The sequence below is a fragment of the Gopherus evgoodei genome, chromosome 4 (assembly GCF_007399415.2).
Source record: "Gopherus evgoodei ecotype Sinaloan lineage chromosome 4, rGopEvg1_v1.p, whole genome shotgun sequence".
In the NCBI taxonomy this organism is placed as follows: Eukaryota; Metazoa; Chordata; order Testudines; family Testudinidae; genus Gopherus; species Gopherus evgoodei.
Window position 1 is genome coordinate 147,366,167 of NC_044325.1, and position 25,987 is coordinate 147,392,153.

The 25,987-nt window shown below is 56.3% G+C and overlaps 1 protein-coding gene across 3 annotated transcripts; it reads left to right on the forward strand.

The window, feature by feature from the left end:
- The first annotated feature begins 4,505 nt into the window (after nt 1-4,505).
- On the forward strand, nt 4,506-25,987 carry MOV10 (Mov10 RISC complex RNA helicase). 3 transcript variants are annotated; one of them, XM_030561730.1, is made up of 22 exons: nt 4,506-4,817; nt 7,667-7,763; nt 8,188-8,306; nt 8,756-8,994; nt 9,525-9,765; nt 16,036-16,134; nt 16,516-16,678; nt 16,845-16,999; nt 17,357-17,533; nt 17,656-17,803; nt 17,968-18,129; nt 18,629-18,732; nt 19,235-19,332; nt 19,663-19,782; nt 20,125-20,227; nt 20,633-20,750; nt 20,853-21,044; nt 21,534-21,608; nt 22,098-22,223; nt 23,695-23,783; nt 24,692-24,813; nt 25,371-25,987. In XM_030561730.1, exons 1-22 carry the CDS (start codon nt 4,684-4,686, stop codon nt 25,433-25,435), a joined length of 2,946 nt encoding a protein of 981 aa, XP_030417590.1. In that variant the 5' UTR covers nt 4,506-4,683; the 3' UTR covers nt 25,436-25,987. The 3 variants fall into 3 exon arrangements, with proteins under 3 accessions (XP_030417590.1, XP_030417592.1, XP_030417591.1); XM_030561732.1 differs by lacking the exons at nt 4,506-4,817; nt 7,667-7,763; nt 8,756-8,994 and having other exon boundaries at nt 8,226-8,306; XM_030561731.1 differs by lacking the exons at nt 4,506-4,817; nt 7,667-7,763; nt 8,188-8,306; nt 8,756-8,994 and adding an exon at nt 12,299-12,317 and having other exon boundaries at nt 9,647-9,765.

The following is a 25,987-nucleotide window of genomic DNA, read 5'->3' on the forward strand; positions in this document are numbered from 1 at the left end:
ACCATATGTGGGTGGGGAGGACAAAGGTAAAGATGTTTGCATAAATGGTCAGTATCTCTGTTGTCACAATGTTAGCAAAGCATTTGAGATCGTTGAGTGGAAGATGCTGAACTACAAAGTGTTCTCCATTAACCCATTCACACACAGCATTCCTTCCTTGCATTGCTCTGATGGTCCCAGAAACCCCCGCCCATGTATTCCCTTTCTAATCAAGTGGGTGAATGCCAGTGCTGTGCACTTTGATGACAGTAACCTGAGTTGGGTCATTCTGGGGCTGTTCTCAGAAGTTAGTTCTGCTTCCTGTACAATGAAGTTCTGTTACAGCCGGCTTGTGATGTGAGAAAATTTCTCAGAACAGCTTTCAACGGCAGCGCTAGGAACCACCTGGACCCCTGTCTTACCATTGCCACTGCTGGGGGAGCTGCACCAGTGGGAAATCTCAGAGGCAGCGAGGGAGAGGAAAGGGCTAGTGCTAATCAAGTCATAACCCGAGTTAAACCCAAAACCACACCTACAAGAGTGAGTCAGTTACACACAAGCCAGTCTGTGGAGAGACACGGTCATAACAAACCTTCAGCAACAGAGCCTCTAAATCACCCCCTTGGCTGACCCAGGAGCCCACCAGCCCTTTCCCACTTACTGGGAGTTTATAGTGCTCCCCTAAAGACTTTTCCTCCAGTGACTCCTGCAAAGGAATAAATGGCATTACACCCACTGCATGGGGACCTACAATAGTTTGCCTAGAAATCTGACTATTTTACCATCTTCCAGTAGTATCAGCCTTATCCACACCCCAGACTCCCTCTGGGGCAGGGAAGTACAATGGCCCTGGTGTACAAATAGGAAACTGAGGCACTGAAAGGCAAAGGGACTTGCCCAAGATCACACTGTGAACAAGTGACAGAGTTAGCTCCCAGAAAAAATGCCTTCTCCACAAGGCCAGCCTTCCCTGGTGTACGCAGTGGGCTCGATCAATCTCTCCTCTGGCCTCCCTAACCTGGCTGCCGTTCCCAGAATACTCCACAGAAGAAAATAGCAACTAACAAGGTAATAACTTCACCCTGAAGAATGGCCCATTCTTTACATACCCCTCTGCCATAGGCAGGGAGTTCTCTGTGCCTGGGCAGCAGGAATATCCCTGGCCCGGCCTGGCTCCAGCACTGTCTGAAGCTGGGTCTCTCCCCCCATGCAACTTAAAAGGGCTTGGGGCCCTCACCCACCACCGACCCAGAGCAGAGCAGCTGTTGCCTGCTCGCTCCACCTGGCTGCCGGCCTGGGGCAGGAGTCTGGGTCTCCCTGCTGCTCCCACCCCAAATGCCCCTGTGGCCAATGGGAAGCTGTGGAGGCAGTGCATGGAGACCCCTGACCCAACTTGCCTAGGAGCCCCAGGTAAGCGCCACACCCCCTCCCAGAGCCTGCAGCCAAACTCCCAGAGCCTGCACCCCCTCCTGCCCCCAAACTCCCTCCCAGAGCATGTACCCTTGTGCCTCCAAACTCCCTCCCAGAGCATGCACCTCTGACCCCCAGCCTGCACCCAAACTCCATCCCAGAGCCTGCACTCCCACCCCTTCCCAAACACCCTCTCCTGTCCCCAAACTCACTCCTAGAGCCTGCACCTCCTCCCCCTTACCACCGCAACCCATCCCATCCCAGAGTCTGCACCCCTCACCCCCTGCTCCAGCCCAGAGCCTGCACCCCAGAACCTCTGCCCCACCCAAACTCCCTCCCAGAGCCTGCACCCCTCCTGCACCCCAATCCCCTGCCCCAGCCCAGGGCCTGCACCCCAGACCTCCTCCCCCCACCCAAAATCCCTCCCAGGGCCTTAGGCAGGTGGGGCGCAGGCTCTGGGTATTCTGGGCACCACCAAAATTTCTACAAACCTGCTGCCCCTGCCCTCTCCCTGGGCACAAAGGGATCTGCTGGCTGGTCTCTTCCCTGCTGCCTCTTTCCCCGCCTTTCTCCTGAGCCAGGTTAACTTTCGTTTCTCTGAGGGAGGAAGCCATCAGCTAGTTTACTCACATCCAGTGACTGAGTCACCAGCCTGTTGACTAGGGTGCACCAGGCTTTGGTAGAATGTTTTCATTTTTAAAAGGCACTGATCATTCTGCGCTGGGGAGTCAAAACTGCAGAGCTGTAAGACGAGCACAGTACCAATTGGGGGACGCTCAAAAGTTGGGGCTCACTCTGCTGAGAGCCCCAGAACAGCAAACATAGGCCAAGTTCTGCCCTGTCAAGCCAGAGCTATTGCAGTGAAATCGCTGGGGTAGCAGGGTGGCATTTAGCTTTTGTGCTCTGATCCTGCACACACTCATGCAGAATTAGGGTGATAAGATGTCCTGATTTTATAGGGACAGTCCCGATGTTTGGGGATTTTTCTTATATAGGTGCCTATTACCCACCACACTCTGCCCCGATTTTTCATACTTGCTATCTGGTCACCCTGTGAGGAATGGAATGGAATGATTCACATGCATTAAGGTCAACACCTGAATAAGTATTTGCAAGGTCCAGGCCCAACTGCTTAAACTTCAAATCTGTATCAAGTGCCCAGTGTGTCTATCAGAACCTGTGATTACAAAGGTGCATAATGGACCCTTGGGGAGGCAGTGTGGTCTAATGGCTAGAAGACTGGCCTGGAAGCCAGAGGACCAGGGCTGTCACTGGCCCGGACTCTGATCCTGGCTCTACCACTCACCTGCTGGGACACCTGGGACTAGTCACGTCCCCACCTTGTGCCTCAGTTTCCCCATTTGTAAAATAGGGATAATGATACTGCCCTCCTCCACGAAGTGTTTTGAGAGTCACTGATGGAAAGTGGAATACAACAGCTTGGGATACACTTAGGCACACAGGATCAAGCGCTGGTTTAGTTAAACTTGGTAATTTATAGAAATAGATTTACAAACATTCTTGGACTGACTCATGGCCAGCAAGATCCATGAAGATATTCTTAGCACTAACATGACAGATGGCGCTAGTTCCGGAGAGTCAAAGCAGCCTGTCCCCTAGCATCCTTTGGGGACTATGTCTCCAGACAGTAGCATCTCCAAACTATGATTTATAAAAAGGAAAGCTAGCCGGATCCGAAATACACAGTGCCAGAGTGACTAGCAGCCATATGCTCTGGCATCCTGTGGCCATCAAAGAGGCGATATCTCCCTGAGATACCAGGGGAACCATCCTCAGCATTCAAGCATTTTGCAGAGGTGGTTCAGGTGAGGGGGAGAGCGGAGCCAAAGAAGGGGGAAGTAATCCAGCCAAAGTCGCCCAGGGAGCAGCCAGCAGCAGAGCTGGGAGGAGAACTCAGCTTCCCCATTATCCCCACCCCCTGCTTTAAAACAGCACAACGAGCCCACATCACCTCTGGGCGGGACTGCGCAGTGCAATATTCCCAGGCACGAAGCCTTCAGTGCGCAGGAGACTCCACTAGTACAGAGCACTGCTGCCCATCCCCCCAGTAACACCAGCTGCCTTGGGTATATCGGCCCTGCCCTCTGCTCTCTGCACTGGCTCCCACACAATACCCAGGCTAGGGCCCAGACCTTTGTCCTAATCGGCCTGGGCCCTGCGTAGCTAAAAGAGCCTAAAGGCCCTGATTGAAAATTCACCCCTCTGGCACAGCAGAGTCCTCAACAGCAAGGGAAAAGCTCATGGGGAGAGGGGAGAAACTTCCTTGGGGGGCTGCTAGAGACTGTAGCATGAACTCTTCCAGGAACCAAGGCCCATCACCTGCTGCTCCAAGGGCAGGCCCATTGCTTTGACCTGCCTTTTCCAAAATAAACACAGTAACCTGGATATGAAACAAGCCCCCTGGCCTGCACGCAGCCCTCTGCCTCAGGGCAGCTGGAGAACAAAGGGGTAACCCAGGCACTGGTGTAAGAGCAAAAGGAATTTGTTAACTCTTTGCTTATGGCAATCCTCTGTTTATCATCCCAGTAAATCTTTGCACGTATGTAACCCTTCTTAAATGCACGTAGGCAAAATACCTAGGAGGAAGATGTTAAACAGATCCAACTTATGTGAAAAAGGAATTCAAGAAATGTATGGACTAACAGAAGTTTTGCACGTAAAGATGTTTGTAACCTAGTATATAAAGGCTGTTCCAAGCCAGTAAGGTGTGTCTTCTTCTCTGGCACTAGCAGAGGAGAAACACCCAATCAGCTGACCGAGAATAAAAGTTTGGTACCCTGCCTTCCGTGCCTCCTTGGGGTAATTGAGTAGCTCCAGGGGGAAACGAGCCTATTTGGCTAACACTGGGGCCAGTGTGAGTCCCTGCAGAGAACATCACCCCAGCCTGGGCTCTGGGCTGAGCCCTGCCAAGCCCTTGCTCTCGCCCTGGCCCCAGGCTGGGACTTTCTCTGAGTCCCATTCACTCTGTCTTGAAGGAGAGGCTCCTGAGCCCTCCCCCGCTCTTTGCAGCTGCTGCTAGAGGGGCTGGCTCTCAGGACGTGGGGGAGAAGGCCGAGTCCCACCCAGTCCAGGCTGGGGCCTGGCTCCAGGATGCACACAGCCTCTTTCACTTTCGTTTCTGCCTGCTGAGAGTTTGCTATCATCTTCCCTCTTTGAGAAGCGCTTTGCTGGCAGGTTTCACAAGCAGAGACACTGGCCCGGAGCTGCTGAGCCAGGCAGCCCCACAGCACAGGGCAGGAGAAGGTCTGGGGGCCAGCAGTGGAGCCAGAGGAGATGCCCAGGTTCACCTTTTGTGAGAGGAGGGAGTTTGGGGATCAGTTTGTGCAGCTCCTAAAAGACACAGGCAGAGAAGCTGTGAGCAGCCTGGAGGCACTGAGGATCATCTACAATGTGGAGTTCAGGACCAGGTAACGGGCAGCCCCGCAGGGAGGGAGCGGGGTGCAGATGGCTGATCCCTCCCCTCAAGAGCGCCCCATTGCCCAGGCCTGTTGCTGAGATGAGCGCCTTTCCTCTGCCACATTACGTGAGTCTGGGAGGAGCTGCAAGCCCCGATTTCTGCTTGGCACCCTGTGCCCAGGGGCTGGGGACAGCTGCAAGCCCCTCTGTATGGAGCATGGCCAGGATGGGATGGGGCCCACAGGGCAGGGGGAGGAAATTTAACTTCAGGGCTGTGGCTGTCGGGAAGCCATCAGACTCCCAAGCAGGGAGAGGAGAGTCTGTGTTGCCCCAGACCAGGAAGGAAACTCATCTAGACGGTGGGTGGATTCCTTCCCCACCCCGCTGGGGCTTTGCCATTCTGTTAAGATCAAATCCAGGGCAGCCCGCCTCTCCCCGGGCTGATGGAGTGCAGCTGGGGTGCTGGCGCAGACCCCGACCCAAATCACTTGCTAAGTCAGGCCGGAGTGGTCAGCACCTCCATCCTGGCTGGGTGGGAGGAAGCGGCGTTGGCCTGAGGAGCCGGGCTTCCAGGCTGGGTTTCTGCGCAGGCTGATGGCTGAACGGCTCCCTCCGTCCTGGTGTGAGATACTGGGCCAGATCCTCACCTGGAGTAGATCAGCAGAGTGCCGCTGGCTCCTGCACAGCTTCAGCCATTGACACGGGTGAGGCTCTGGCCCATGGCTGCACAGCTGACCCGCCAGCTTCCTCTTTCACAGGGCTTGCCAAGAGGGGCCCCCTGTTTTGGAGCATTCCCCTGCCAGCACTGGCCCTGGGCACGTGACAGCCCCAGTTAATCATTGGCAGGGGCCAGTCTGCTAAACTATCTGAAGGCAGCTAAAAATACATCCCCACAAATGAAATGCCACCCTGACTTCCCCAGCCCGAGCACTTGGGGAGCTGGGAGAGGATGTTTTCCTGAGAGATGGGCTCTATTCCGGAAGGAATGAACTCAGAGCTGTTCCTTGGCTGGTGTTCTACAGGGGCCAGAACAGATGCTCACCCCAGGACCATCTGGCCTTGGATCTAGGACTCGGGATCCTGGGGCTAAGTGCTGTGGGATGGCCCTGTCCTTGGGCCTTGGCTGGGAATGAAAGGAGCCCCTGCCAGCGCTCCTCTGCCCCCTCCCCTGCCAGCAGCCAGCAGGCTGAGACATGCAGCACTGGGGGCCCGGATCCATTCGGATTCATCACCGGATTAGACCCATTGCAGCAATAGAGATGGGCCTTGGGATGGGTCGGGGTGGGGCAGACACACAAACACCTCCCAGCCCCCAGAGCTTTGGGGTGAGCGTGGGCCTGTCCAGTGGGACTAGCACTAGCATTTGCAGTGACAAAGGGATGCCTCCGGCGTCAGGGCAGCGTGGGCGGGCAGCAGGCTCAGGAGAGCTCATGGCCCTTGTGCAGCGACAGCCCTGCACTATCCGGGGCAGAGGGGCGTCTGCGGCAGGGCAGCAGAGTCTGGTGCATACCAAGGCCAGGCAGAGGCAGGCCCCAGGGTGCTCAGACAGGAGCGGGTTGAAATGTGGTTGCTGTCCTGGGCATACACTCCCCTGCCCCCTCCCCAGGCACCATCCCCCACACGCCCAGGGCAGCATGGCGTCTCCGTGGCCCTCGTGTACCGGCCGGCAGCCTTTGCTCCGGCCCTTCAGACCTGACTTTGCAAACACTGAGCAAAGCTGCCAGGCCAGCAGCCTCATGATCCCCCGCCCCGGCCTGCACACTATGGCAATGGGGGGCCCTCACCTTCCCACTCTGGGGACGGGGATCCTGCCCCCTAGGGGTTTAGTGTGGCGGGTGGTCGGTCTGTTGAGACTGAGTTCACCCCACAGGGGATCCTGTCCAACGAGGCTGGCCCAGCTCCCTGCTCCAGCCCATTGGCTCTCTCCACAACGTGTGGGCAGGGCCCTACTCCTGCAACCCCCGCCTCCCTCCTGGCTGGAAGATGTGTCCCACCCACTGGTCGGGGACCCCCTGAGATCCCCCATGTGCAAATGCACCTAGTGCACATTGGCTGATCCAGCCTGACCCCATCCTCCGGGCAGGGATTATACCCTTTGCCCATGGTCACACAGTGAATTGGTGTCATTGCTGGCGAGAGACACCCCAGGCTTTGCTCTAACTTCTAGCCAGTCTGCCCCAAGTCCACCTGGCCACAGCACGTTGAGGCTACCGGGAGCACCAGCCCTAGGCTCTGGTCTTGTTTCCCACTGGAGTCCATTGTGTACAGCTGACTTCATTGGCCAGCCCATCGCTGCATGAGCAGGGAAGAGCTCAGCCCTACTCACAGGCTAGACCGCTGGGGAGGAGGTGAGGGGGGCTGGATTTGCTACTACCACTGACCCCTGGCACTGTTAACCCAGCCTGGGTTGCAATTGCTCAGGACGGTTGCCCCCCAGGGAAGATGCCAGCACAAGGGAATGGCAGAGCTCGGGCTGCCCATGCTGCATTCGAGCTATGCCCTGAGGCTCCTGGTGAGTTGCCCATGCACTGAGCCCAGCAGAGTATTTGGTTGGAGAAGATCAAAAGACCCTTCCCTCCTACTCGCTGCAGCCGGGGCCCCTCTCCCTAGAGCAGAGCACTGCCCTGCTGCTTCCCAGGTGGCAGTGGTACAGAGCCAGGGCTCTCCGTAGCCCATCACTCTCCTAACAGAAGAGCAGAGGGAATGCCCCTCACCCCAAACACTGGCATAGCCCTGCCCCTGCTTCTCTCCCCGCTGCGTCCTGTCAGCTCAGTCACCGCCTGGAGGTGCACCCCGGGCCCTGCGCCCAGGCTCTGGGCATCCCGCAGTCACAGACTCTCTCGCTCTGTTGTTTCTGCAGGAATAATACAAAGACGCCCAGTTTCTCCTCCGTCCTGTACACACTGAGATGGAGTGGCGGGGCCGAGGTGCGGGGAGACTTTGTGCGCTTCGGAAAGGTAGGTGCTGCCCACGCAGCCCCTGGCTGCTGAGGTCTGTTCCCAACATCCCTGTGCCCTCGGGGAGCCCTGGGGCCAGTGTCTCCCTCGCTACGGGCAGGATTGTTCCAGGGCTGGACTGGCTTGAAGGGGCTCAAGCAATGGTGTTCCCTGTCCCTGAGCAGGCCGATGCACCCAGCTCTCACTGCTGCGAAGGGGGGTCCCAGACACACTCGATTCCAGTCCCCTACTTCGTCCCACCCTGAGCTGGGCCTGGCTGCAAGGTGAATATGGGGGTGTGAGCTGCCGAGCCCACCACCATCAGCTGGCCTAGGGGGGTGCTCCAGTGGGGCTGGCCCAACTGAGCCCACGGGCTTTGCGAGTCCCCTCTGCTTTCTGCCCCCACTCCCCTGCCTTCTCCCAGCCACCCGCTTTCCTTCCCCAGGTGAAAAAGAAAGTGAAGTTTAGAGATCAGTACTGGACACCAAGGCCAGAGGAGCCCCGCACAGACAGCCAGCAGGCAGGCACCGATCAGCCTCCCCACAGAAGACGCGCCAAGGAGAGGTACCAAAGCCCAGTAGAATGCAGCCTGGAGCCCTCCTCGCTGTAATAGCAGCACAGGCCAGGGGGACGGCGAGCTCCCGGGCAGGGGCAGCCCAGAGCAGGCTAAACATTGGCTGCTCACAGGCTATTCCTGGGCTCCCCTCCTACGGGGATGGGGCAGGTGGATAGGTGGGAAGGAAGCAGGAGGGTTGACTAAGGAGTGCCTGCTCCACCAGCGCTCGGCCTGCTCTGCAGGCCTGAGCCAAATGCCTCTGAAATCGACAGGAGTCTTTGCATGGAGGACATTGGCCCAGCCCCAGAGCTCTGGCAGGGTGGGGACCCTGAGGGACTCCTGCTCAGATTCTCTGTTGTAACAAGGGGGAAGCGGCTCCTAGGGCAGCCCCAGCCGGCAGAGACACTGGCCAGCTGGGACTGTACGCGCACATCCAACCCGCACCCTCTGCCCTCAGAGCGGAGTTCATTGGTGGGAAACATGGAGTGGAGATTCTCTCCGAGCACAACCAGGGGAAAGGGCGCATCCGCTTCCCCATCATGCCCAACGAGCCCACAACAGCCAGCATTTGGGTTCAGAACAAGGGCACAGAGGAAGTGACGCTGTTAGGGTACAGGGCGCTTCGGAAGCAGCGTGAGATCACCTTCCACGATGAGAGCAAGGTGACCAGACAGCAGCCCCAGGTGTTGCAGCCAGGTAAGAGGCTCCAGCTTCCCCCAGGAGCAGGGTTCTTCTTGACATCTGGTCCCACACTGACCTTCAGCAAAGCTGTGTGTCTGAGAAACAGCTGTCACATTCAAGCCCAGAGGTGGCTGCATCACAGTAGTGGGCAGTGTGTGGTCCATCCTCTGTATCTCTTTCTCTGCACTACCCTAGCTCCCCCATCTGGTGCACACAGCTTTGGGGAAGCAAGCACAGCAGGTGTAGTTGCCAAGTCACCTGTGTATGTGAGCGAGGGTGGAGCATAAATAGGAGTGCAGAAGGAGGAACTGCAGGCCCTGATCGCATTCTGCCCTGCCAGCGAACACGGCAGCTATTCTCTCATCCACCCCCACATACGCAGACACTCATGGACAACCGCCTTCCTGGGCATCTGAGTTAGTGCCATAGACTTGGCAGAGTGTTGCCGTGGGGTGAAATGATGAGGGCCCCCTGGGAGGGTGGGGGAAGCATGTGGGGATCCCAGAAGGGGGAGCTCCCTGTTCACACATCCCCTTTGACTGCAGGAGACTCTTACTTGATCAAGGCGCAGTGCCTGACTCAGCACTATGGTTACTTCTCCGTCACCGTGCTGTTCGAGTTCACCAAGGAGCAAGACGGGCCCTTCAGCATTGGGTGGTTCGTGTCAGCCATAGCCAAGAGCCGGCTGGCTGAGGAGCTGGGGCCCACTGCACCATACAGGTCTTACCAGGCCGACCTGAGGAAGACAGTCACAGTCACCACAGAGGATGGCATCCCTCCCGACAGGTATGCAGGGGGAGAGTTGGGCTGGGCAGCTTGCGACCAGCACCGCTGGCTGAAGGGACAGATACAGGTACAAAACTGGTTGGAAAACCGTCCCCAGAGAGTAGTTATCAGTGGTTCATAGTCATGCTGGAAGGGCACATCGAGTGGGGTCCCACAGGGATCGGTTCTGGGTCCGGTTCTGTTCAATATCTTCATCGATTATTTAGAAAATGTCATAGAGAGTACACTTATTAAGTTTGCGGACGATACCAAGCTGGGAGGAGTTGCAAGTTCTTTGGAGGATATGATTAAAATTCAAAATGATCTGGACGAATTGGAGAAATGGTCTGAAGTAAATAAGATGAAATTCAATAACAACAAATGCAAAGTACTACACTTAGGAAGGAGCAATCAGTTGCACACATACAAAATGGGAAATGGCTGCCTAGGAAGGAGAACGGCAAAAAAAGATCTGGGGGTCATAGTGGATCACAAGCTAAATATAAGGCAACAGGGTAAGACTGTTACATCCCAGAAAGATCTTCACTTTTTTTGCATTAGCAGGAGTGTTGTAAGCAAGACAGGAGAAGTAATTCTTCTGCTCTACTCCGTGCTGATTAGACTCAGACTCATAGACTCTAGGACTGGAAGGTACCTCGAGAGGCCATCGAGTCCAGTCCCCTGCCCTCATGGCAGGACCAAATACTGTCTAGACCATCCCCGATAGACATTTATCTAACCTACTCTTAAATATCTCCAGAGATGGAGATTCCACAACTTCCCTAGGCAATCTATTCCAGTGTTTAACTACCCTGACAATTAGGAACTTTTTCCTAATGTCCAACCTAAATCTCCCTTGCTGCAGTTTAAGCCCATTGCTTCTTGTTCTATCATTGGAGGCTAAGGTGAACAAGTTTTCTCCCTCCTCCTGATGACATCCTTTTAGATACCTGAAAACTGCTATCATGTCCCCTCTCAGTCTTCTCTTTTCCAAACTAAACAAACCCAATTCCTTCAGCCTTCCTTCATAGGTCATGTTCTCAAGACCTTTAATCATTCTTGTTGCTCTTCTCTGGACCCTCTCCAATTTCTCCACATCTTTCTTGAAATGCGGTGCCCAGAACTGGACACAATACTCCAGTTGAGGCCTAACCAGCGCAGAGTAAAGCGGAAGAATGACTTCTCATGTCTTGTTTACAACACACCTGTTAATGCATCCCAGAATCACGTTTGCTTTTTTTGCAACAGTATCACACTGTTGACTCATATTTAGCTTGTGGTCCACTATGACCCCTAGATCTCTTTCTGCCATACTCCTTCCTAGACAGTCTCCTCCCATTCTGTATGTGTGAAACTGATTGTTCCTTCCTAAGTGGAGCACTTTGCATTTATCTTTATTGAACTTCATCCTGTTTACCTCAGACCATTTCTCCAATTTGTCCAGATCATTTTGAATTTTGACCCTGTCCTCCAGAGCAGTTGCAATCCCTCCCAGTTTGGTATTGTTCGCAAACTTAATAAGCGTACTTTCTATGCCAACATCTAAATCGTTGATGAAGATATTGAACAGAACCAGTCCCAAAACAGACCCCTGCGGAACCCCACTTGTTATACCTTTCCAGCAGGATTGGGAGCCATTAACAACTACTCTCTGAGTACGGTTATCCAGCCAGTTATGCACCCACCTTATAGTAGCCCCATCTAAATTGTACTTTCCTAGCTTATCTATAAGAATATCATGCGAAACTGTATCAAATGCCTTACTAAAGTCTACCGCTTCTCCCTTATCCACAAGGCTCGTTATCCTATCAAAGAATGCTATCAGATTAGTTTGACACGATTTGTTCTTTACAAATCCATGCTGGCTATTCCCTATCACCTTACCACCTTCCAAGTGTTTGCAGATGATTTCTTTGATTACCTGCTCCATTATCTTCCCTGGCACAGAAGTTAAACTAACTGGTCTGTAGTTTCCCGGGTTGTTTTTATTTCCCTTTTTATAGATGGGCACTATATTTGCCCCCTTCCAGTCTTCTGGAATCTCCCCCGTCTCCCATGATTTCCCAAAGATAATAGCTAGAGGCTCAGATACCTCTTCCATTAACTCCTTGAGTATTCTAGGATGCATTCCATCAGGCCCTGGTGACTTGCAGGCATCTAACTTTTCTAAGTGAGTTTTTACTTGCTCTTTCCTTATTTTCTCTTCTAAACCTACCCTCTTCCCGTAAGCATTCACTATACTAGACATTCCTTCAGACTTCTCAGTGAAGACCGAAACAAAGTCATTAAGCATCTCTGCCATTTCCAAGTCTCCCGTTACTGTTACCCCCTCCTCATTGAGCAGTGGGCCTACCCTGTCCTTAGTCTTCCTCTTGCTTCTAATGTATTGATAAAAAGTCTTCTTGTTTCCCTTTATTCCCATAGCTAGTTTGAGTTCATTTTGTGCCTTTGCTTTTCTAATCTTGCCTCTGCATTCCTGTGTTATTTGCCTATATTCATCCTTCGTGATCTGACCTAGTTTCCATTTTTTATATGACGCCTTTTTATTTTGTAGGTCACGCAAGATCTCAAGGGTAAGCCAAGGTGGTCTTTTGCCACATTTTCTATCTTTCCTAACCATCGGAATAACTTGCTTTTGGGCCCTTAATAGCGTCCCTTTGAAAAACTGCCAACTTTCCTCAGTTGTTTTTCCCCTCAGTCTTAATTCCCATGGGACCTTGCCTATCAGCTCTCTGAGCTTACCAAAATCCGCCTTCCTGAAATCCATTGTCTCTATTCTGCTGTACTCCCTTCTACCTTTCCTTAGAATTGCAAATTCTATGATTTCATGATCACTTTCACCCAAGCTTCCTTCTACTTTTAAATTCTCAACAAGTTCCTCCCTATTGGTTAAAATCAAGTCTAGAACAGCTTCCCCCCTAGTAGCTTTTTCAACTTTCTGAAATAAAAAGTTGTCTGCAATGCAGTCCAGGAACTTATTGGATAGTCTGTGCCCCGCGGTGTTATTTTCCCAACATATATCTGGATAGTTGAAGTCCCCCATCACCACCAAATCTTGGGCTTTGGATGATTTTGTTAGTTGTTTGAAAAAAGCCTCATCCACCTCTTCCGCCTGATTAGGTGGCCTGTAGTAGACTCCCAGCAAGACATCACCTGTGTTTTTTACCCCTTTTAGCCTAACCCAGAGACTCTCCACCCTTCCGTCTCCTATGTCCATCTCCACCTCAGTCCAAGTGTGTACATTTTTAATATATAAGGCAACACCTCCTCCCTTTTTCCCCTGTCTATCCTTCCTGAGCAAACTATACCCATCCACACCAACATTCCAGTCGTGTGTATTATCCCACCAAGTTTCAGTAATGCCAATAATGTCATAGTTGTATTTATTTATTAGCACTTCCAGTTCTTCCTGCTTATTACCCGTACTTCTTGCATTTGTATAAAGGCATCTAAGATACTGGTTTGATCTTGCCTCCCAGCTTTGCCCTGACCCTCCTTCCTCTCTGCCATTATAGCCCGTGCTCCCTCCTGTTTCCAACCCATCTCCCAGGTCTTGTTCCCCACTTACCTGTGGGCTTTGCTCACCTGTCCCCGTCAAACCTAGTTTAAAGCCCTCCTTACTAGGTTAGCCAGTCTGTGCGCAAATAAGGCCTTTCCCCGCTTCGAAAGGTGAACGCCATCTGTTCCTAGCAGTCCTTCCTCAAATAGCATCCCGTGGTCGAGGAAGCCAAAGCCCTCCTGGCGACACCATCTTCGCAGCCAGGCATTCACCTCCATGATGCATCTGTTTCTGCCCGGACCCCTACCTTCAACAGGAAGAATCGAAGAGAATACCACCTGCGCTCCAAACTCCTTAACCCGTACTCCCAGAGCCCTGTAGTCACTCTTGATCTGCTCAGCGTCACATCTCGCAGTATCATTTGTGCCCACATGGATGAGTAGCATGGGATAGTAGTCAGAAGGCCGGATAATCCTCGACAAAGCCTCTGTAACATCTCGGATACGGGCCCCTGGCAGGCAGCATACCTCCCGGGATGAACGGTCAGAGCGACAGATGGGTGTCTCCGTCCCCCTCAGCAGAGAGTCTCCAACCACCACTACCCTACGTTTCTTATCAGTGGTGGCAGCAGACCTCCCAGCCTTAGGGGTACGAGGCTTCACCCCCTTAACTGCTGGGGGTGATTTCTTCTCTCCTGTATCAAGAAGAGCATAATGGTTATATTTTACCAAAACAGGAGGGTTCGCAGCAGCGGTGGAGCACTGCCTGCTGCTAGAAGTAACCAGCTGGCTGTGTCCACCCTGAGCCTCCTCCTCCACTGGTGTGTCAGATACACCCTGAGGCATCTCCTCCTTCACTGGAGTGTCAGTAGTCCTGTCAACTGAGACAGCACCATCAGCTGTCTCCACATGGATACTGTCCAGGAATTGCTCATGGACATAGATGTTCCTCAGCCTGGCCACCTCCTCCTGTAGCTCTCCCACCTGCTGCCTGAGAGATTCCACCAGTAGGGACCTTTCACATTGGATGCCACCCCCAGCCTGGATATCAGTAAGTGGAAATTGCAAATTACAGTCTTTGCAAGCCCACACCAGAATCTGGGTAAAAGCATCCATGCTTTGGTGCTCTGTCTGGCTACAGGCGCAGGTGGAGGAGACAGAAGCAGTGCTGGCACAGGTGTTGCGGGTCCTCCTCACCATTGTAAGCCTCCCTCTGTCAAACGCTCTCAAATTCCTGTCTAAAGCTCCCTATCCGCTCCTCTCTGCTGTAAACAGAAGGGTTTTCAATGTGGCTCAGGTTATGGGTTCAGGGGACCAATGGGTCACAGATGAGACCGACAAGGGACACCCCCTCCCTTCCTACTCCCCTTGCAAAACTCCCTGTTAGCAGCTCCTGTTGGCTAAGCTCCCTGGTCGCTTGTGCGCAGCTTTATAAAGCCCTGGCCTGAGTGAATGCCCCGCCCACTGGTTAAGGTTCAGCCAATTACCAGAGGCTTCTAGCTTTCAAACCTTCCTAGTAGCTCCACCTCCACCTGCCAGCTACAGCACACGGTCCTTCAAACAAACAAACCAAACAGACTGACAAACACAAGCTCAGCACACAGCAAGTAACCCCCAAACACACACACAAACCCAAACACTGCAGACAGTCACTTACCCCACAGATGCTGTATGTGCTCCTCCTTCACCTGGATAACTCCCTTGCAAAACTCCCTGTTAGCAGCTCCTGTTCGCTAAGCCTCAACTGGAGTACTGTGGCCAGTTCTGGGTGCCACATTTCAGGAAAGCGGTGGACAAATTAGAAAAAAAGGCCAGAGAAAAGCAACTCAAATGATTAAAGGTTTAGAAAACATGATCTGTGAGGGAAGATTGAAAAAATTGGGCTTGTTTAGTCTGGAGAAGAGAAGACAGGGGGGACATGATAACAGTTTTCAAGTACATAAAAGGTTGTTACAAGAAGGAGGGAGAAAATTGTTTTTCTTAACCTTTGAGGATACGACAAGAAGCCGTGGCCTTAAATTGCAGCACGGGAGGTTTAGGTTGGACATTAGGAAAAACTTCCTAACTGTCAGGGTGGTTAAACACTGGAATAAACTGCCTACGAAAGTTGTGGAATCTCCATCACCGCAGATTTTTAAGAGCAGGTTAGACAAAGACCTGTCAGGGAAGGTCTAGATAATACCTAGTCCTGACATGAGTGCAGGGGACTGGACTAGATGACCTCTCAAGGTCCCTTCCAGTCCTATGATTCTTTGTGCAGCTGGGATCCAACTCTGTTCCCTGGCCGGGGCGAAAGCACCTACTGGGCTTTCATAGAGCCAAAGGGACCATTGGCTCATCTAGTCTGAGCCTCTGGATAGCACAGGCCTGCCTCTGCCCCAGGACCCCCAGGCTGAGCCCAGTAACTTGTGTTTGGTTAAAGCATCTTCCAGTCAAGAGCTGGAGAATTCACTATGTCCAGTGGCTGATCACTGGCTGTGTTACTCACTGGTGCTTTGTTTCCAGTTGGAATTTGCTTGGCATCAGCTTCCAGCCATCGGTTCTTGTTCCGCCTTTCTGTGCTAGAAGAACAAGCCCTTTAGTTCCTGGTAGTTCCACCCCGGGGAGGTGACCCAGCTACCTCTCCATCTTCGGGGGGAGGGGGCAGCTGGCTGGAGACCCCAGCCGCCCAGGTCCTGAGACCCAGTGTCCCCCTGCCTGAGCCCCCATGTTGGAGTCTGTCCCACCAGCTGGGCATGGCAAGGAGCTCACTCCCGCAGAGCCCTGCAGTAACCCTGCGTCTCATCTGCCTAGCTCCCAGCACCCTGAGCTTGAGCAGCTGATCCCGCTGGGCCGCTACAACTACCCGAAAGACCTGCAGGACATGGTCAATACTGAGCGCAGCAGGCTGCGGTGAGTGCTGGGTGGGGGGTGGAGGAAGTTCACTGCACTGGTGGCCTCATTGACCTCCCAAGGAAGGGCGCCTTCTCCCCTGCAGCCATGGGGCCCAGCCCCCCTTAGCCAAAATCCCCCCATAGCGCTTAGCTGAGCTGCCCAGAAAGCAGGGCCTCAGGATTCCTGGCGCTGGGGTCCGGCTGGGGTTTCTCCTCCCAGACAGTAAGCCTCAGGGACACATGACAGCCTTTACTGGCCACTGCTCACCCCACCCCTTGCCTCTGAGGCCCAGACACACCGCAGGGTACCTGAAGCTTGCTGCCTCGTCTCTTGTGCCGGCTAGCCCAGCCCCACTGTGCCAGCAAGGTCAGGATAACCTGGCTGGCACTGGCCCTGCAGGAAGTCCCTGGCGGCTGAGCTTCAGTTTGAGAACTACCAGGAGAAGTTCCAGCTGCTGCTGCACCTGGAGGAGCTCCAGATGGAGGTGGACATCCGGCGCTATGATATGCGGGACATCCCGATGGTGAAGGACACTCAGAACAAGAGGCTGCTCCTCCTGGAGGTGAGAGCCAAGGCCTGATGGCCGTGCCTGTCCCTGCAGTGTGCCCCCTTCTCGCATGTCTGGGCTGCCAGCAGGGAGGGTGGGGCCCGTGGGACGGTTGGCTGCCAGGGGAGTACAGCCAAACACGCTCCCCGCTGAACTGCCCCTTCTCTGCTCTGTCCCCTAGGTCCCTGGCGTGGCAGAGAACCGCCCGTCCGTGCTGAAGGGCGATCACCTGTTTGTCACCCGGAGTGAGCAGCGCGACTTGCCCCAGCTCATCCAGTACAAGGGCTACGTGCACGCCGTGGAGCTTGAAAGGATCAAGCTGGGCTTCTCCCCCAAGTGCGTCGCACCCGGGTCCCTGGGGGGCTCGGGCCAGTGCCCAGGGAGAGGAAAGCTGGGCCCTGACTGGTGGCACCGAGGGGTCTGTGTGGAACAAGACTGGAGGGGCTCGTGCCAGATCCAAGCCAGCTGCCTGATGCAAGCCAAGAAGTTCCTGTTAGCTGTTAGCGCTGATGGGTGACTGCGTGGGGGAGTGCAGCAGATGGGGAGGTGCTGTGCTGTGGGGTGCAGGATTGCCAGGCTGAGCAGGGCTGGTGGTGGGAACCACGCAGAGTAGCGGGAAGAGTGGGACTGGGCAGGACAGTGCCTGGGGAAGGGTACCCAGCACTCTATCCAGCCCTGTTTGCCCTTTTTCAGCCTGCTGGCGAGCTTTGTGAATAACCTGAAGTTCGATGTGACCTTTACCTTCAACCGGCTGCCGCTGCAGGTGCAGCACCGGGCCGTGGAGCTGGCCAAGAAGAGGAACTTGGGCGATATCCTCTTCCCATCATTTTCGTACAGAGAGTCCCTCCTCCACGAGGGAGGCCGGCTCAGGTGAGTGCCTGGCTTCAGAGGAGAGGCACTCTGAGGGGGCTGGCTGGGTGGGGAGCAGGGTGGTCACACGCAGCAGGGCCTGGCCTTCCCCTCAGCACCTTCCCGGCTCCATTTCCCCTCAGGCTGTTTGACCGGAGCCTGGAGACCAACCAGGAGCAGTACGATGCTGTGCAGCAGATCATGACAGGGATGTCCAGGCCGGCACCATACATCATCTTTGGGCCGCCAGGGACCGGCAAGACCGTCACTGTGGTGGAGGCCATCAAACAGGTAAGGGGGTCCCTCGGCATCCCAGTCCAGAGCAATCACCTGGTCCAATTGCCAGAGGGTCGAGCACTGGCACCCTGGTCTGGGCAGCTGGCCCACAGCCCCTCTCTCCCCTCTGCATCCATTTCCTTCTGCCTGGGCTGCTATGCTCTTCCTCTCCCGCTCAGGTGGTCACGTGCATCAAGGACTCCCATGTCTTGGCCTGTGCACCGTCCAACAGCGCCTCGGACCTGCTGTGCCAGCGCCTGCTGAAACACCTGGACAAGGGCAGCATCTATAGGATCAACGCCAGCAGCAGGGACTATCGCCAGGTGCCGGAGGAGATCAAGGTACATGTGCACCCCTGGCACCCCAAGAGGCATCGCCCATAGAGCAGGGCAGGAATTTCCTGTCTGAAGGATTTGATGAGGGCAGATGCCCTTTAGCACACTTCAAATTTTCCATGGGAAAATTGAAATTGGGGTGGAAATCAGTTTTCCATTGGGAAAAATAGGACAGCCTGCCTGGAAGGCTCCTGTCAGTTACACTTTCTGCAGGCAGGCGCAGAGGGAAATTGATGACAGCGTCCCAGGCAGACTTCTCTCAAGCTGAAAAATGCCAATTTAGGACAAAAGGTTTTTTTTTTCCCAAAACTCTTATTTCCTTATGGGAAGGGACTTCCATGTTCCAGTGGCTATAGTCACCTCCCCAGGCTGCACGGTCGATGGGCGTTCTGCCCTCCTGCGGGACCCTCAGGTCACCCGCTAAGACACACGTGCCATCGCCAGTTGTCTCAGGAAAACACGGCTCCAATCCCCGACCTTGTCTAAATGCTCTTGGTGTTCGTAGCCGTGCTGTAACTGGGACGATGCCCAGCAGTGCCACGTGTACCCAAGCAAGGAGAAGCTGCAGCGCTACCGGGTCATCATCACCACCCTGGTGACAGCAGGACGGTAGGAGGGGCCCAGGGCAAACCGCACCAGGGTGGGGCTGGGAGGCCGAATCACTTCTGATGAATGCGGCTGTGCTGGGGGAGCACAGTTAGGGATGTGATTGGGGGGCACGTGGCTATGCTGGGGAAGAGAAGGGAATTCTTTGGGCAGGGTTTACCGGGGGATGGGGTGTAACAGAGAGATGTGGGCAGGGGCTGACCGGAGGGGGGCACATCATCAGGCTGGGTGTATTGGGCACTTTCTGGTGTTTCCGTTTGTGAAAGGGGAGGGCCAGCCCCTTAGACTCTGGGGAGAAGTTCTCCCCCTTCCCAGCTCTAGGCATGGCCATGGAAGCCCCTGCTCGGGGAGGGGAGGGGAGGGGTCATTGCCCTGCTCAGGATGGGGCTAGCGGCATGGGCAGGTCCCGCAGGAGGCCTTGGTGGAGCAGTCTGACTATGCAGGTGGCAGGGCAGGGAGCCAGCATTGTACAGGCTTGTTCACTGCCTCTCCCTCTCCCCCACAGGCTGGTAACGGCCCGCTTCCCTGACGGCCATTTCACCCATGTCTTCATCGACGAGTGTGGCCACGCAGTGGAGCCAGAGTGCCTGGTTGCCATCGCAGGTGAGTAGGAGTCTGGGGATGGGAGCACTGCACCCCCAGGCATCACATCATCCACCCTGCCCCGCACGCCCGGGGCCTCGGACCAGACTGTCTCACTCCTGCTCAGACAGATGGCCAACGGCTGCTCCTGGTGGCGGATTCCAGGCCCTGGATGCAGCCCCTTCTCTGCGCTGTAAGCTCAGGAGGAACCCCCCCATGCTGCTCAGAGCAGATACGGCCATGATGGGGCCCTTTGGCAGAGGCTCCTAGCTGTGCTGGGATCAGTCAGTGACCTGCCATGGCAGGGATCTCCTACTCCGCCCAGCCGCCTCAGCCATCTCTCTGCCCCAGGAATTCTGACAACAATGGACCGGGAGACCAACATCAGTGGGGGGCAGTTGGTGTTGGCAGGAGATCCCAAGCAGCTGGGTCCGGTCCTGAGGTCCCCACTGGCCATCGAACACGGGCTAGGTGAGTGGAACAGAAGGCAAAGGCACCGGGTGGAGAGCAGGGAGTTCTCAGACACGCTGATTTGCCCTCAGCTCTCTGCCCTCCTCGTCTGGGCTCTGGGGCTTTGCACAGCCACTGCAATAGCACATTAGTGACCCTGGGCACCTCTGGAGAGCATGGAGAGACTCGCTTCCTGATAGGCGGGTGAAAGTCTCCCCCAGGAGAGTCACTGAAGCTCCTGCCCCATGCTCAGAGAGGCCCAGGCCAGGCTGTGACAGGCCTGACCCTGTGGGGTTGCTTGTAGGGGGCAAGGTCCCAGGCTGGGAGGATTGCTGGTAACTGGGGCATCGCTCTCTCTTGCAGAGGTCTCGCTGCTGGAGAGGCTTATGCTGCACAACTCCCTGTACCAAAAGGGAGCCGAGAGCTACAACCCGCAGTTCGTCACCAAGTTACTGCGGAACTACAGGTGCCGTATCTGTCCTGCTGGGCCTGACTCTGCGGGGTGCAGGAGCGGTGGGGGCTGTCGGAGCTGGGCTGCCAGCGGCAGAGGCTTCCAGCCCCCGTTCTGCTGGCTCAGCCTGGGATGCTTGTTTCTGTCCATCTGTCTGATACTTACCTGCCTGGCGTGGGGCTCATTTAATAGTCACCTCAGGGCAAGAGGCATTGGACGGAGCAACCCGGATTCCTTGGTTCTGCCCTCCCTGCCTGGAAGCCTGACCATGGCTGCTCTGTGCCAGGGCAGAGGTCGCTGTGGCCCCTCCTGTTACTGGTGAGGTGGGAGGGGCCTCAGGGAAGCAAGGCTGCTGCAGCACGGGTGAGTCTGAGGAGCAACCAAGCACCCCTGGAAATGCTGTCGCTGCTCCTTCCCCAGGTCCCACGCCGCCCTCCTCGAGATCCCCAACCAGCAGTTCTATGACGGGGAGCTGCAGGAGTGCGCTGACCACCTCATCAGCTATTCCTACTGTACCTGGGAGGAGCTGCCTATGCAGGTGAGGGTGGGGCAGGGAGCAGGCGCTCAGCCTAGCCCCCATCCCGGGTGTGGCAGCACCCTGGGGCTAGCTGCAGCCCTGACTATGGTGCTCTCCCTCCAGGGCTTCCCAATCATCTTCCACGGAGTGTCCGGGGAGGACCAGCGAGAGGGTAACAGCCCCTCATTCTTCAACACATTGGAGATCGAAGCCCTGGTCACCTACCTCAAGAAACTGCTGCAGAGCCAGGGCAAGCGGGGCCGCTCCAGGATCTCCCCCAAGGAGATCGGTATCATCTCCCCCTACAGGAAGCAGGTGAGATGCAGCCCGGCCCCCAGGGCTGCCTTCCCCACACAGCATGAACTCTGCAGAGAGCTCCCCCATCCCAGGCTCCTCAGCCCCACACGCCGTCTCCCTGCTGCGCCCCATCAAGCCCCACTCTGCTGAGTATCTGGACAGAGTGTGCAGTGCCCTGTGTGGGGGAGTCCCCTTGGGGCAGGGGCCAGGAGCCCTGGGGAATTGCCCCAGACGGAGGGATCTGCCAGATGGGGCTGGGGAACCCCAGCGGTATTCTCTGGCCAGTCACATGGGAATGACCCAGAGCAGGAGCCTGCCTGGCACTTGGCTGAGGGGTCAAGGGCATTAGCTCATTGAGATGGCGGAGACCGAACAGGAGGGTTAGGGCAGGACACGGCGGCCATCGCAAGCGCCTACAGGCTGTGAGAGGAACGAGCATGGGGCTGGGAGCCAAGAGCTACTAAGGGTGGCAGGAGTCACATCCACTCCTCCCTCGTCACTCCCCAGGTAGAGAAGATCAGACAAGCCATCACCAGAATGGACCGAGACCTGATGAACCTCCCAGATATCAAGGAGCTGAAGGTAAGTCCCTTCCATCTCCATCCCTCTGGCCGCGCCTGGAGTAACAGCTATGGCCTGGCAGCTATGCCAACAGCCACACCCAGCCTGAGGCCAGACTGTCCCAGCTCAGCAGTGGAACTCGCTTGGTGCTGGGTTGGGGAGCAGCTCTCTGCCAGGACACACCATGCCAGCCTGGGGCCCCCCATCCCTTGCGCTTGGAGGGCAGAGTGGTCCGGCCATGCGGAGAGGGCAGCTGTGGCCTGTGTCCCTGGGGAGAAGAGGGGCTCTGCATCTCCTTTGTGAGCCCTGCAGCCAGAGCGCTGGGGCGAGACAGGCTCTGTCCAGCTCCCGCATCAGCCAGTCACAAAAGCAGGAGAGGAGGTTGGGGGGATGCTCTGCCCCGCAGGGTCCCTGCACAGCTGGGCGTGCGACCGGCTCTGAGGGAGGCAGGGGTGTGTGAGGGAGGCTGCCGATGGGGCATGGAGATCCCTGCCCTCTGCTCCCTGCTAGGTGGGCTCCGTGGAGGAGTTCCAGGGCCAGGAACGGCGTGTGCTCCTCATCTCCACCGTGCGCAGCTGCACTGAGTACCTCAGCGTGGACGAAGATTTCAAACTGGGCTTCCTCAAGAATCCCAAGGTAGGCGCCTCCCCCCCTTCCCCCTCCCCTGGCCCCAAGGAGACTGTGGAGCCCTGAGGGCAGTTGTGGGCTCACAGCCGGGGTGCAGAGCTGCCAGCCATCCCCACCCATCTCCCTCACTGCCCACCCCCTCACCGCTTCCCCTGACTCCCCCTGGTTTCACAGGCCACAGCTGAGTCATGGTAGAAAATGAGCTACGAGCTGCTTTGCAGCTGGGACGGGAAGCATGGGCTAGTGGGCAGAGCAGAGCCAGGACTCTGGGTCCCATTCCAGGCTCTGCTGGTGAGCGCCTCCATGACCTCAGGTAGCAAATCCAAGCCCCATAACCTCAAAGCCCCACCTCGCTCCAAGGCCCCAGTCACACAGCCCTTCCCCCAGCGCGCAGAGCCTGCCCTGGGGGCAGCACCCGGGAGACACCCCTGCCCTTGCTCCAGGGGCCATGGGCCACTAGCCCCATGACAGGAGGGAAGTGAGGCTGCGCTCGCAGTGGGGCCCGTTCCCCAGCTCGTGTGTGGCAGTCGGGGGTGCTAGAACCCCACGGCTTGGGCATTCCCCCCCCTGCTTCCAAAGCCAGGGGCAGAGCCGGCTCCCACAGGTCCAGGCTGCCTAGCACCCAGGTCAGCCCCACAGGCCTGGCCTCCCGCACAGACAAACCAGCTCGCTCTGCCAGGGAGCCAGGAATCCTCCCAGCCTGCCAGGCTCTCTGCTCACCTTGAGGCAGGTGCAGCTGCTTGGCCAAGGGTCCGAACATCCAGCAGAGCCCGGAGCACTTGCACCAGCTGAGGCAGATTGTGCCTGGCCGGGCAGCACGCTCCGGCCCAGGGCAAGGCCAGCCACGTGGCTTGTCAGAACCACTTGCTCCAAACCCTCCCTCGCACCTGAGCCTCATCAGCGGTGACAAGCACTGATCTCAGCAGAGCCCTTCCCCATACCACAGGGGGCAGGGTCCTGTGGAAAGGAGGGGCAGGGTCCTGTGGAAAGGAGCACCCTTTAACCCCTTCCTGTCTGGGCAGGGAGGCTGGGCATGTGCGGAGAGCCCTTCTGCCCCTGACACGGTTATGTGCAGTTGTCTGGCCAAGCAGGAAGCAAAGCCCATGACCAAAGGGAGCAGAGCTGCACATGGGCCAGGCCTGTCTCAGGACACAGCGTTCCCTGCAGGTGCAGTGCCAGTGGGGTATACGGGGCTCAGACTATCAGCTAGCTCTGCTCAGAGCTAGTCTAGACAGCCACAGTGAAACCCACACAAGGCCGGCCAGCCATGGAGCTGCACCCCAGGGAATCACAGATCCTAGTCCGGACACTGCCCCCACCCCTCCCCATTAGCCCACTGACAGCCAGAAGGTGCTGGGGCTAGGAACCGGCACTAGAGCTGTGGGGCGGGGCAGTCTGGGCTGGCTCTCCTGCCCATCCTGGGGAGCGAGGGAGCTGTTTCCTGCAGGGCAAGCGGCCTCATCCTGCTCTCTCTGTTTAGAGGTTCAATGTGGCTATCACCAGAGCCAAGGCTCTGTTAATAATCGTGGGCAACCCAGCCGTGCTCAGCAAGGATACTCACTGGAACATGTAAGTTGCGTCCTGCAGCCTCCTCCTTCCCTGTCCTCTGCCTCTTCCCAGGGCCCAGTGGGCTCCCCCATCCCCCAAAGCAAGTGGACCCCTCCTCTGGCCTGCAACGCAGCACTCCATTTGCAGGTGTTAGCACGGCACCTGCCTTACCACGCCAGGGGTCTTTGGGTGGCTGCTCGGAAGCCAGCTTGCAACCAGGCCCCCTGGAGGTGGAAGCCGCTCTGAGTTTACTAGCAGAGCAGCAGAGACTAGGGCCTGCATTGGGCTGGGAAGGTTGGTAGATCTGGACAGGGCGACATACTTCTCTTGGGATCAGGATGGAGCCAGTGACCCAGCAGCATGTTGGGGGTAGGTGGGGATGGTACCATCTTTTGAATGAGACATTTAAACCCTGTTCCAAGCCCTTGCCACTTGTGGTCATTAAAGAGCCATGGGCACTTTCTGTAAACTAGGGATGAATGCTGGGGCCTGGTGAAATCCCAGCCAAGGTGTCACCCTTCTGCCCTATCGTTAGGACAGAAAGAGTAGCATTGCCCTGCACGGCTCTGTCAGTGCAGTGCTGCACCCCAGAGGTGGCTGCAGAACTTTGGGACAACAGTGCCTGTGGAAATGCAAGATGAAGCTGGGCCCAGAATTGCAGTGGTCGCCACCTGCAGCACAGAGACAGGTCAGGCCCTTCATTCTCCATCACTGAGCTGACACGCGCTGGCCCCAGGCTTGCTCTGGGGAGGGCCTGTGGCTCTGGCAGGGTGCTCTCAGGAGCGGGTGGATTGGGCCATTGGCATTTCTCACACAGGTTTGCAAGCTGCCCTGCAGGCCCCTCCGAGGCAGTCCACGCCCCACGCTCTCTCCCTGCGCTGAGGAAGGCCATGCCCAGGGTTAATGGGCGCCTTTGGTTGTTCCTGCAGGTTTCTCAAGTACTGTATAGCGAAGGGTGGGTACACGGGGTGCCCCTACGCTGAAGAGAGCACAGAAGAGGATGCCCTTGTGCAGGAGCTTAGCTCCCTTCACTTGAGCACGCAGTCAGCAGGTAAGAGTGGCAGAAGCTTGCACCCAGCCTGGGTCCGACATGGCAGCCCTCTCCCCAGCTCTGCGAGGGTTGGGGAGTGGGGTTTGACTGGCTGCAATGGCATTTTGGGGCCCAGGAGCATGATGTGTGGCTCAACCATGCCCTCTGCTGGTGTGCCGCTGACAGGCCCAGCCTTTGTGCATGGAGCAGCGGGGGCACAGGTGTATGTTTATGCAAAGCAAACAGCCGCTGCTGTGTGCAACGAGTTGGGTGGGTCTCAGCCACATTCTGGGTTGGCCAGGCATTCACTTCCCAGAATCCCCCTTTAGCCTAGCACTGGCGCCCCCTGGTGGGCAGCCTTGGGAGAGCGTCCATGCCGCTGCCATACCATTTTGGGATCTCTCAGGGTGACTGCAGACTCCTGCCCCTGCCACCAGCCCTGACCTCCTTCCAGAGAAAGGAGGGAACTGAGAGGGACTCTGCTCTCCCCCTCCTGTGCCATATGCAGATGCTGCCCTTCTCCCCACCCCCAGCCTGCTCCGGTCCCTCTCTCACAGCCGGCCCACGTCTCTCCACAGGGAACCAGCTCGGGGAGAGCCACATCCAGCAGCAAGTGGAGCCAGCATGGAGACACGAGCACTGAGGCATCGCCTGCAGCTCGTCCTACTGCCATTTCAGCACCAGCAGGGCGTCTCCTCCCACACTCAGCAACTGCCCTCTGTCTGGTCCCCTCAACCACCTCGCTCACTGACGGGTGTTCCAAGCGCACCAGGGTGGGGCAGCGGAGGGGAACGGTGCAAGTATTGAACTGGGAGTGTAGCCCCGACTCTATCCACTATCCCAACGCCCACCTCTCACATGGACCCAGCCCCGTCTCCTACCCATTAGCCTGGCACCCACCTCTGCCCTAGTCTAGTCTATGTAGGCGCCTCCCTGTAGGATCTGTCCCAGCTCTGGGGCCCGCTTGCTAACCTGAGCCAGTGAGATTGTGTAACTCTTGGAAGCACAAGGGTAGCTTGACATGGAAACTGCCTGGCCGTGTGAGGGGTTTGCACCCTCTCTCCCCATCCCCTCTCTGCCCATTGTAGGGAAGGGGAGCTGCAGCAGGAAGCCCTGCCTATTTGCCGGCATTGCCACACAATGGTTTAAACAACGATTTTACATCCAATTTGTGGGAAAAGACTCAAAAAAAAAA